This window comes from Tenrec ecaudatus, chromosome 16 (assembly GCF_050624435.1).
Source record: "Tenrec ecaudatus isolate mTenEca1 chromosome 16, mTenEca1.hap1, whole genome shotgun sequence".
NCBI lineage: Eukaryota > Metazoa > Chordata > Mammalia > Afrosoricida > Tenrecidae > Tenrec > Tenrec ecaudatus.
In genome coordinates, this window is record NC_134545.1 from 68,495,904 (window position 1) to 68,508,399 (window position 12,496).

At 37.3% G+C, this 12,496-nt stretch overlaps 1 protein-coding gene across 17 annotated transcripts in view; it reads left to right on the top strand.

The window, feature by feature from the left end:
* The window catches only part of PCDH15 (protocadherin related 15), an 819,982-nt gene that overhangs the window by 732,638 nt on the left and 74,848 nt on the right, over nt 1-12,496 (top strand). For all 17 annotated transcript variants that reach the window (XM_075535092.1, XM_075535093.1, XM_075535090.1 and 14 more), the window contains one exon: nt 11,685-11,900. In XM_075535092.1, coding sequence (XP_075391207.1) covers nt 11,685-11,900 — 216 coding nt within the window. The remainder of the gene's footprint in view (nt 1-11,684; nt 11,901-12,496) is intronic.

Sequence of the window (12,496 nt, forward strand, 5' to 3'; positions counted from 1 at the left end):
CACTTTTCTAGCCCATTTTGGGAGAAGTGGCATAACCTTGGGGAATCTTGCTTGGAGGTGCCTTTAACGGGATCAAGGGTGCGGGGGGTCCATGGTCATGAGTTATATCCTGGCTGCCTTGGTAGGAGGCTACTGAGTCCATCTTACAAGTTCCTCTTCGACATAGGTTCCCAAGGTCATGTGGTTACTGCCCCATTTTGGGGGGTGAAATGACTCCTCAGCCCCCTACCAATGAAAAACTGTAATCCATAATACAGGATAACATCGTTATCTGTTTTTATGGCTCCCTGCATCTTTCCAGCACCCCCAAGAGGGCAGGAGTGTCCACTTTGGGGACAATGGTTTAACATAATGTTCGCGTACCATCCATGGTTTAGTTCCCACTTCTTCAGTGCCACCTGTAACTATGATGCATTGGTCTGCTGTCAATCATGCTTTCCTGGTGGCTTTCCCTGCTCTCCCATGTTCTTTGTAATTCTCCACATCTCTGCAAACTCTTGGATGACGTTAGAACCTTACACTAATGATTACTCTCATCCTGATCCCGTGTCTATATCTTAGTCTTGTCTTCTGTGGGCTTCCTTATTCATTGTCCAACTTCCACAGGTATAGGAGGCAGTTGAAAATAGCGTGGCTTGGGTCGGGCACACCTTAGTCCTCAAAGCGGCAGCCCTACTTTTCAACACTTTGAAGAGGGCTTGTGCAGTAGGTTTACCCAGAGCAAGATATTGTTCGATCTCTTGACTGCCAGTTCTATGAGCATTGATTGTGGATTCAAGCCAGAGGAAATCCTTGACTACTTTGATCTTTTCTCCATTTATCATGATGCTGTCTACTGGCTTCCTTGTAAGGATTTGGTTTTTCTTTACACTGAGCTGTCATCCAGACTGAAGGCTGCAATCCTTCATTTTTACCAGCAAATGCTTCAAGTCCGCTGTATTTATAGTAAGTAAGATAGTATCATTTGCATATCCAAGGTGGTTAATAACAAATCCTGCTACCCCATCTTTAAACACATAATCAATCTTCTCTGATTAATTACTCAGCATACATATTGAGTAAGTCTGGTGAGAAAGTATAACCCTGATTCACATCTTTGTTGATTTTAAACTATGGGGTACACCGTTATTCTGCTCCAACAATTGCCTCCTGGCAATGTATAGGTCCTTGTAATGCCATTCATTAGCCCCGTTAGGTGTTCTGTAATTCCCATCCCTCTCAGGGCTATTCATGGTTTGTTAGGGTTCACCCAGTCAAAGTCTTGAGCATCATCAATAAAGCACAAGCAAACATATGGCTTAAATTCTCTGCTTTGAGCCACGATTCTTCTGACATCAGTCTGGAACATATGGTGTACACACGTATGTATAAAACACCAAAGAAATACTTTCAGGTATACTGAAATACCTTTAGCATAATAATTAAATAACAGTAATAAAAATATTTTTATATGCATTGCACAGTATAGCTTGCTTGTTACTATGAACCATTTACTTAACTCAAATTTTTAATATATTTGGTTTTATAAGGGATTGGGACCATCCTTTTATGTATGTAGTTGTCCAAATGAATATTGTGTGTGATGTGACAGGTTTTATGTCAAATTTGCTTTGCCAAGGTTCTCAGTTTTGCAGTTGAAGACTTTCCTGATGTAATCTTACAGAATATAATCAACGCCATGATGAATTTTTCTGTGAGCATTCACACTGTTTTGGGAAGATTAGAGTGTAAGGTTATCCCCTAAATCAGGTCACAACCCTGATGCAATTAGAAGGGAGGCTTTTGTTTGTTTGTTTGTTTTTGGGGAGTCTACTCCTGTATAGATTGAAAATATGCAGAAACTAGCTGTCCTCTAGCTGTTCTTGATTTTGCATCTGGCTCACAAACGCACCACATCACCTGCCAACACTGGGAGCTATAAGCAACCTGCCATATTGTCTATGTACCCTGGATTAACTCAACTCTGCAACCATGAGCCTGACTTGAAGCCTCCTGCTTCCTGGATTGTCAGCCTCGGTAACTTAATAAATTAGGAAAAGCTTCTAGCTTATCATCTGAGCCATGGAAATGAACCAGACAGCACCTAACTATCTATTTCTACAGCTGAGAGAGAGAAAGTAAGAGAGGGAGGAAGGGGGAGAGAGAGAGTGAGAGAGAGAGAGAGAGAGAGTTCGGTTGGGTTCTCTAAATGAACAAAATCAGTAACATTATCGTGTGTTTGTGTATAAAAAAGACATTTATACTAAAAAGTGATTTACGGAGTTGTAGAGGTGGGTATGTCCATTCTGGCTAAAGTCAGGCTTCTCATGAATCGTGGAAGCTGGTGAACAGGGATGAAGCAGAGGCATTAAGGTCATAGGCTAGCATGCAGAGATAAATTAGTCAAAAATTGGCTGAATGTATCTACCAAGAGATTGAGGAAACAGATGCAAGATGCAGTTCTGGCATAAGGTGAAAGGTCTCATTTTGTACAAAGGTCATATCCCCAAAGAGATGTTATCAGGGGGCAACCTGATTGACAGATGGGGATCCAGCCCCACCATAACCCAAAGTGTCTGGTTGACATAAGCCCCAACTGTCACAAATATAGGTATGTCCCTGGATTTACTTCATGAGAAAACTCAGCTCAACACAGGGCACATCACCGTTTTCTTTCTCTTTGTGTATATTTTACAAATATGTTAACATAAACCTATTTGCCTTATATTCTGTGCCTATCAATTCAAGTAGGCGAAACCTTCCTAGGTTCAAGTTTCCTATCTGTTGTCTTATAGGCTTTCATACTGTTTTTTGTTTGTTCTTTAAAACAAATTGTGATTTGTTTTATTCTGATTTTTTCATCTTTATTTGTATTTTGAATAAATCTGCCTGGACTTGGGTTTACCTACTTCTACAACTGAGTTTTTTTCCTGGTATAAATTTCTCTATCATCTATCTATCTATATATCTATATATATATATCACTGGTTTTGCTTGTTCAGAGAACTCACTATAAGGTTTCAAGTGCTATTTATATGAAATAGTCAATTACTAAATACTGTGATAAAAATTAAAGTGTAATCAAGTTCTTCATTCTGAAATTGATCAAGTATACATTAAGAAGCATTAATAATTATTCTTGTTTAGAATTTGTAAGTTAGTAAAAAAAAGAGGATAGATTTTTAGAAAATATGGCCTTGCAATTGAAGTTACACTAGGGACCATTTAACAGAATTTTGAAAGGTCAATCCTTTATTAATTAAAAATATTTTTTCAATGATAGAAAAGTGACTGCACATGCGGACCTCACCAGATGAAATATTCATAATCAAAGCAATTACATTTGTTGAAAGTTATTATTGAGAAATTCAACATCAACAGCCAAAACAAGGCCTGGTGCCAACTGTGGTAGAACAGATGTCAAATAATAATATACAAGTTCAAGGTGAAGTGAAAGAAAACAAAAACAAGCCCAAATGAGAGAAAAAAATAGAAATTTGACTACATTTCCGATGAATTTAGAACATATTCTCAAGAATGCTGTTGAGGCCTTGAACACTAATGACTGAGGCCTAGAAAAGCTGCGGGACGGCGTCAATCATGGATATCATACATAAAGATATCAAAATGTCATTACAATACGAGAAAAGAAGACTGAGGGGAAAGTCAGAAGAGGCTCTAAAATTTGCACTCGAAATGTAAGTGGTGAAACAAAGTTATTAACAGACAATTCCAAAGGGCATTTCAAAAAGCCACGCTAAAATAGTATAAAGGAACATGAGAAGACCTGGAGGTAGAAAAGAAAATCTGGAAGAAATGCAGAAGAAATGTAAGCCTTGAGTCTCAGTATTTATGGATGCTACTGGCAATTTGAATGACTCAGGAAACATCAAAAGAAAATGGTGTGAATTACTGACCCCAAAATAATTGATAAATACCGAACACTTTCAAGATCTAGCCTATGAGCCATAAAGAGCATACACAAAAGGTACTGAAGGCAGACACATAAGACAACACCCCAGAAATTGACAGAATATCAATTGATATATTTCAATAATTGAAGGTAACACTGTAGACACTCATCTATGTCAAGAATTTGGAAGACAGTTACCTGATCAACTAACTGGAAAGGCTCCGTATTTGTATCCATTTCAAAGAAAGGGAACCCAACAGAATGCATAAATTATCAGACCATATCATTCATGTCACATAAAAGTAAAAGTTTGCTAAATATAATTTTAAAATGGCAGCACTATGTTGTCAGAGAACTACCAGAAATTTAAACAAGTTTCAGAACAAGAGTTGGAATGAGGCATAGCCTTGTTGGTGTCAGATAAATCTTGGCTGAAAGTAGAGAATACCAGAAAATGTGTACTGGTGCTTTGTTCACTATGCAAATGTCTTCAACTTCCTGGATCACACAAACTATGGATAACATTGTAAATCATGGAAATTCCAGAATGTCTAATAGTGCTCATGAGGAAAGTGCATACAAATCAAGTGGCAGTGGTTTCATTAGAACAAGGGACTATAGCTACATTTATTCAATCCCTATGCTGAGCAAATGATCCCTGAAGCTGGCTTATATGAAGAACATGGAGTGTCAGTCTTGGAGGAAGGCTCGTTAATAACCTGCTGTATGCAGATGACACAACCTTGCTGCCTGAAACTGAAGGAGACTAAAAGAACTTACCGATGAAGATCAAAGACTTTAGTATGGATTACACTTCAATATAAAGAAAATCAAATTCGTTATAATGACCAAAACCCCCCAACACAGACAAAACAGTACTGATAAACAGAGATAAGGTTAAAGCTGTCAAGGATTTCATCTTACTTGGAATCACAATCAATGCTCCTGGTAACAGCAGTTAAGAAACTAAATGATGCTCTGTGTTGGGCATATTTACTGCAACATACCTCTTTAAAGTGTTAGAAAGCAAAGCTGTCTCTCTGAGGACCAAGGTAGCTAGGTCATGTTATTTTCCGTCTCATAGATGCATGTGACAGGAGGACAGCTAGTGACGAGGACTGAAGAATGGATACATTTGAATTTACGGTCTGGGTCAACCGTAATGAACCCATCAGAGACTTTAAAATGAACAAGCCAATGTGCTTTGGACATCCAGCCAGATTTCTCCTTGAAAGTGAGGATGGAACGACTCATTACGGATACATGACCAGGAGAGACCAAGCCCTGGAAAAGGACACCGTGCATGATGAAATGGAGGGTCAGTGAAAAAGAGGAAGCCCTTCAGTGAGATGTATTGATGCTAGAGCTGCAGCAATAGGCTCCAACGTAGTAATTCTCAGGATGGTGAAGGAGCAGGAAGTGTTTCCTCTTGTGGAACATGGAACCACTATAAATCAGAAATGACTTGTTGGCACCTAACTTAAAAACAATAAAACAATAATAATAGCTCCTCAGAAAAGTGAAATATGTGACTTGGAGAAAAGGTGTGAAAATTGAACTGAGATTGCACAAAGATTTTCTAAATATATGAAAGCATATTTGAACTCAAGACACATGGATGCATGCTAGATAGAATCTATCTGAGTTTATCATTTGTCCCTGAATTCTTTGGTCATCTGGGAATTGGTTCAGATGATTTAATAGAAAGCTAAATGTTTTGGAAGAATTAAAAAAAACGACTTCAATGTAACTCATGTTGTCCTGTGATAAAGGACCATTGATAAGCCCTAAAAGATTGGGGGCACAGAGAATTCAGGGAGGTATTAAAGAAGCAGTGTTAGAGAAATAGTCTTCATGGAATAAAAAAAGCAATAGAAGCCGGTTATTTATTCTCTAATGTTTAAGGTTCTAGAAATGGAATATTTCTTCCAAAAACAAAAGACGAGAGTTTGGCTGTGCAATAAATGATTGTAATGAGGTTGTTAAAAGGCTAAAAAGGTTGTTTTTATGTAATAACATGATGACAGTGTGATGGGCAGGCTATCAACCTGAGAATTGATTTTCATAGAGGAGAAAATTGCAATACAAGAGGTAGACTAGGAGCTAGAATGCATTTTCTCCATGTTCAGCAATAAGAAGTGGTAGAAAGTAAATATGTGAGTCTACAGAGTTCACTTGGGAAAAAGGGTTTGCAAGGATGGAAACACATCATCTTAAAATTATGAAGAGGTGCTGAAAGAAATATGATAATAATTTTATAAAAGGGGATGTATTTTGAGATCAGGTATTATCAGAAAGAATATCTTATAAATGCTTTATTTATAAGAGAGGCATTATTAAGAGATGACAAACTTATATCTATAGTTTTGAAAGAACTAGTTAAAACTGATAGGGTATTTAAATTTACACATTCATTGATATGTCATTTGAATGAAATAAATGTGGAAAAGAACATAAATATGGTACTAATGAATTCAAATAATTAAAGTAGTTACCAAACTGTGCTTGGAAATAAAGATATTATGTATTATAATACTCATAAAATTTTCAACGGTTAATTTTTCAAAAGTGGACTGCCTCTTCATCTTCCCAGTCTGTCTCCATCTGGAAGCTCTAAGGAAACCTATTCACCATAGATGACCTTGCTGCTCTCAAACCAGCACACAAGCCCTACCGCATGACAGCCTTAAAGACTGAAAGAGACCCAAAGGAAACGCCTAAACCTCAAGTTTCTTAATTGAAGAATTCTATGAGAAAAAAATATTGAATGATGCAGTAAGCCCCAAAACAAGATCTAAAGGTGTCAACTAAGTCCACGTGGAAGAAGCACAACAGACTGTATTAGCCAAGTTTGTAAATAATATCCTCCAAATCCAAAGCAGGGAATGGCATCAGAGTTTACATAGTGAACACCTGGTTTACAGAAAGTTGTGGGTGACAGTACAAGCGCAAATCCATGGGCAGGGTCCACACATGGATGAAGTCTCTGGTGAATCCTATCTGATCACCTGAATAGCCCTGTCACCAGAGAGAGAGAGAGAGAGCATTGTAACGTCAGTTATTGAAGATACAGCAAGATCAAACTGTAATGTCTTACTATTTTATATCCCTTTTAATCCATTTTAAAGCTGTTTCAGTTTTACTTTGTTTTGTTTCAAGTGAAGGGGAACTATATGTGGATTAAGTTCCTGGTAAATCACTCCCCTTTGACCATGGACCAGGGATGTGAATTGCCTTGCTAACATGCAGAATACATTGGGAAGTGGATGGTGGCAGATTCAGTTAGAATAAAACTTATCACCCTCTCAGCTGATTTCCCTATGATGTATTTAAATTTATTCTAGTTTTTAATATTTTCTGCTTTCTTTTCAATTGGGGTTTTTGTCTGTTTAACGTTGTCGCTCTTGTTAGTTATTTTATTTTGTATTTTTTTTCTGTTTATGAAATCCTGGAGAAATCTATAGAGACAGGATTTGGATAAATGATCCCTTGGGAGCATTTCAGGGGCGAAATGAAGAGCTAATAATGATGAATACAAGAATGAAATGTCCTAAAACTGATTGTGGTAATGAGGTGATTGACCCTTTACATTGTGTGATATATGAATTATTTTCCAATAAAACTGTTGCAAAAAGTTTTCCAAAACCCATTAAAAAAGGAAGAAATACACAATTATTCTACCCAAGAAAGTATTCAATCATTTCCGGAGATATCAGGTTAGTGTACAATAATTTTGTAAAGGCCTTTGAAGTCTGGGTGCATTAAAAATTTTGGTGAAGAATAAGATTTATGGAACTGACAGAATACAAACGGAAATATTTAAACAAACTTGTGGTTTACTAGAGACCATCATTGACCTGTGGCAAGAAATTAACAAGACAAGTCGACTGGAAAGGATCCATATTTGTGCTTATTCTAAACAAAGCTGACTCAAAGGAATGAAAAAGTTCTAGAACAATATTACCATCATATGCAAATAAGCTTGCATAAGATAATTAAACTTGGGTGCAGCACTGTGGAGCTGTCAGAAATTCAAGCTAAATTCGGAGAAGGACTTGGATGAGAGCAATCATTGTAGACACCAGGTAGATCTTGGTGGGAAGCAGAGACTACCAGAAAAAAAAACAACTGTGATTTGTAAACTATACAGACATTGGACTACGTGAGTCATAGCAAAGAATGAGAATTCCAGAATCACCAAGTGTCTTCATGGAAACTTACACATAGGCCAAGAGACAGTTATTCAAATAAATCTGGGGTTTCTTCTGTGGTTTACAGTCAGGAAAGGTATGTGTCAGGGCTGTATGCTTCCACCAGATTTATTCAATCTATACACAGAACAGGGCGGCCCTAGTGGTCTAGTGGGTTTTACTGTTCGTTGCCAACCACAAAGTCAGCAGTTTGAGCCTACCAGTCTTTCCACAGGAGAAGGATGAGGTTATCTGCTTCCACAAGAATCCACAAGTTCGGTAGTGCTTAGTTACAGCATGGCCATGCTTAATACGCGGCCTCAGAGAGGGAACGCAGGAGACATGGGTGCTACAGCAAAGTGTGGTGAAGAAATTAGATGGTGCCTGACTATCAGATAGAATAGCATCTGGGGTCTACAAGGCTTGTTCCCAAACAAGCAGCCATCTTACTAAGCTGTCAACTTAGTCCACATGGAAGAAGCACGCCAACATGAGTGGCCAAAGGATACTAAATCATGTAATCTGTTGTCAAAGAAGGGAATGGTATCAGAACCTAAATTTTGAGATTTTGGTTTTGCAGAAGTCTATGGATGACAATGGAAGCCCAAGATATGTTTGTGAGATCTACACAGGAAATAAACCTCTGGCGATTTCCCTCTATCCATACAGAGGGATGGGGGCGGGGTGGGGGACCTGGTTACCCAACTGAATGAATTGGTGAGATGACTATAGAAGATCAAAATGATCAGCCTGGATTGAATGGTTCAAACCTTGTCCGTTGATTCCCCCGCATCAACTCTGCCCCCACAGCCATGTATTGTGGGCCTGATAAGGTTTTCAACATTGTGTGTGTGTGTGTGTGTGTGTGCACTTATTGGGGTTTATCTCAGATGCATTTTATCATTGGTAGAAACCCTCTAGACATTTTGTTTTATGTTGTTCTGTGTTTTAGTATATTAAACCCAGGATTGATGAATTTACAGAGACAAGTTAGGGTTCCTGAGGGGTGCAGGGGAAGGGGGTGGGGTAAGGTAAAGAGGAGCTGATGTCAAGGAGTTCAAGAAGTAAACGAATATCCTGACAGTGATTGTGGTAGGAATTGTGCAACACTACTTGATGCGGCTGCACGATGGGATGGTATGCTGACTGTATTAGCGCTCAATAAAATGGTCTGGGGGAAAAATTATTGGGTTATTGTGAGTCAGACACAACTTAATGGCAGTGAGTTTGGTTTTGAGTTTATGCAGAGCAATTCTGAGAAGCCAAATTTAATGAAGAACATGAAATCAGGATTAGTAATTTCATTTTACAGTATTATTAATTTATTGGATTTTTATAACTACAAATCACTTGATTATAGAAATTGAAGTGTAACTAGTTATAACTGTGCAAAGAAGTGCATTGTACCAGGAAGTGCACCGTGATTTTGTTGTAATCTTCTCTTGTGTAAATGTAATCATGTTTGTTATATGGTATTTAGTTAAAACAATGGTTTTGAATCTCACAACACACAATTGAATGAAAATTTTCAGGGGATAGAAAAAAACTCCCTTAGAACTCAGATTCTAAAAATTCTAACACACCCTGGCTTCCTAAATAGTGAGAACCAAATCTGTTTGTTAAATTCCCCCACATAAGAAGTAAAAGTTAAATAGACTATATTTAGAATTTTACCTAAATTAAATTGTGTTAGAACTTACGGCATGGTGGCCTTGAGCAAAATGGCATGACTGCAAGAGAGCATGACGTCATCTCGAGATGTCTTGTTTCTTCATGTGTGCACTAGCTGGAGAGATGTGCATATTTACCAACTTTCATCAAGATTCACACTTAAGTTTTGAGCACCTTTTCTATCTGTTGGCTGTACCTGAAAAAAATTTACATTCAGAGCAAAATATTCATTTCAGGGAAAATGCCTGTGTTAATCGGAAGTTAATGAATATTGTGCAACCAAATCCTTGAACTTGTTCTGTATTGGTCCCAAATTTGCACATTGTAAATAGAATAAATATGAGTTTCAAAAGCTGATTTTTTATTTTAAATTGGAATGAATATGATTTTAATCTCATGTTTTGCTTGTTAGATTAATATCAAGAAAAAGATACGACCCTATGTTGAAAATTCTTTTTTTTTTTTTTACTTTAAGTTACCTTGGGTAGCTAGTGGAGAGGGTCATCCTGATATCCTGTAAATAAGTGGGTATTTAATATTGCCCTCATTTCAAGAATTCAATAAGCAAATGCAGCTAGTGGTGACTGTGGGAGGCAGAGTGCATGTAAAGCAATTCTATCGTTGCCGAAAGGTCCATTGGACTGCACTGACGTGCACAGTGGTGAGCGAGAGAGAGCTGAGGCTGTCTGCTCTTATAAAGACTTCCAGTCTGATGAACCACAGGGTTGTCATAGGACGGAGTAAACTGTCCTTTCTGAAACTGTCACATGTGCTCAAACCATTTAGTATACCACCTCCTTTTCAAGAAAAAAATATTTAATCAATGCCCTGCAACCCATTAAAACTTCTGTGGCATAGCCCATAATCAGAATTAAGTATAAGCATCTGCGTTTCCAGTCTCCTTAGACTGCAGCGAGAACAGAGGTAGCATTGCCCAATTTGGAAACACTGCTGCAAATCTTTACAGGAGCAGAAAGCCCCATCTTTCTCCTCTGGAGCAGCTGGTGGGTTCAAACTGCTGACCTTGTGGTTAGCAGTACTATAAGTAACCCACTGCACCACCAAGGCTAATGTGCACTTAGCCTTGTCTAATGCCACTAAGAATCTCCTATTATCTATGACTTTATTTAATTTTAGAATACAATAATGGATAATATTGTCTCCAAAATTTTTCATGAAGTAATTCTCAAAATGGCACTAAGAAATTTGTCTCAAATAGAAACCAAACAGCTAGACTATTATGTTCACAGATTCATATAAAGAAGGGGGGGAATAATGATATTTCTAGGCAGCTAGCTACTTCTGTTTAAATCGAAAAGGTAAGAAAATTTAACATGTTGACCTTAGGTACTGATCAACACAAACAAATCTGACTAGTCATGATGATGGAAAATAGAAATTAATATTGCTTACTTATCTAATTACTATGCAGTATTAAATAATTTGTTTTTATCTCTAAATATATTTATTGATAACTGTACATTTGTATTTGAGATATTTTACTACATTATTTTATGGTTTGCCATTTAGGAAAGAGGTTGAAGCAAGAGCAAAATCTCATGTTTTTTTACACCTGATAATGGTTGAGGAAACCACCAATCCCATGTTTAACCAATTAGGATCATAGCAGAGAGCTGAACCAATCATGTAAACCAATGTGGGAAAAAATACTATTCATTTCCTCTGTTATTGTTGATCTCTTTTTCATCAGAATATAATAGTCATTATCAGACAAATAAAGCCCAGTTGATTCTATGGAAACAGTATTGATAAATCTATACAATGATACTTAGCAGAGTAGATTTTTATGAGAACATTGCTGTGCTTTTATTGCACAAGGAACGTAGATCTTACAAAGTAAAATTACTCCTTTACCAAAGGTTTTCCTTTTCCCTGTTTATTTACATTGTGTTTGTTTTGTTTTCTCCTAGGCTACTGATGTAGACACGGGAAATTACAGTGCCATGGCCTATAGACTTATCATCCCACCCATTAAAGAGGGCAAGGAAGGATTTGTGGTGGAAACATACACAGGCCTCATCAAAACGGCCATGCTCTTCCATAACATGAGAAGGTCTTACTTCAAATTTCAAGTCATCGCAACCGATGACTACGGGAAAGGACTAAGCAGCAAAGCAGATGTACTTGTAAGTAGATCACACTTTGGATAACTAGGGATACATGCTTTATAATTCCTAGGAGGATCAGAGTTTTCAACTCATAGAAGTTATTGAATCTTAAATGGATTTTCTCAAATATTAATGTGATTCCTTTTGATCCAGGTATTAAAGATTATAGTTTATGGAAGAAAAACAGCTTTGGAAATACTTGTTCTTTTGTACTTGGGAAATAAATGTTAAGTTTTTAAATATATCATTGTGAAAACAATGTCATAAGGATTACAATGTTATGTAGTCTTAAAATGTTGTCTTCAATATAGAGTTTCATATGCATTCAAACATCAATGATCAAATATTTTTCTTCTTAGATAATTGTAAAGACTGACCAGCATGGTTGTGGTAGATATGAAAGCCAGCACATGCTCCCAACATCATTCTTATTTAGTAACAATACAATTAACAAAGGCCTGTCGTGATTGACTCCTAAGGAAAGATTACATTTTCTTTACACCTGTTACTGAATTCTAATGCACACTAAATGCTTAGAGATCTGCTGGCATACACACACATATACACACAGACTATGGAACATCCCTTACATAGACATGCTACTTGCACAGTTT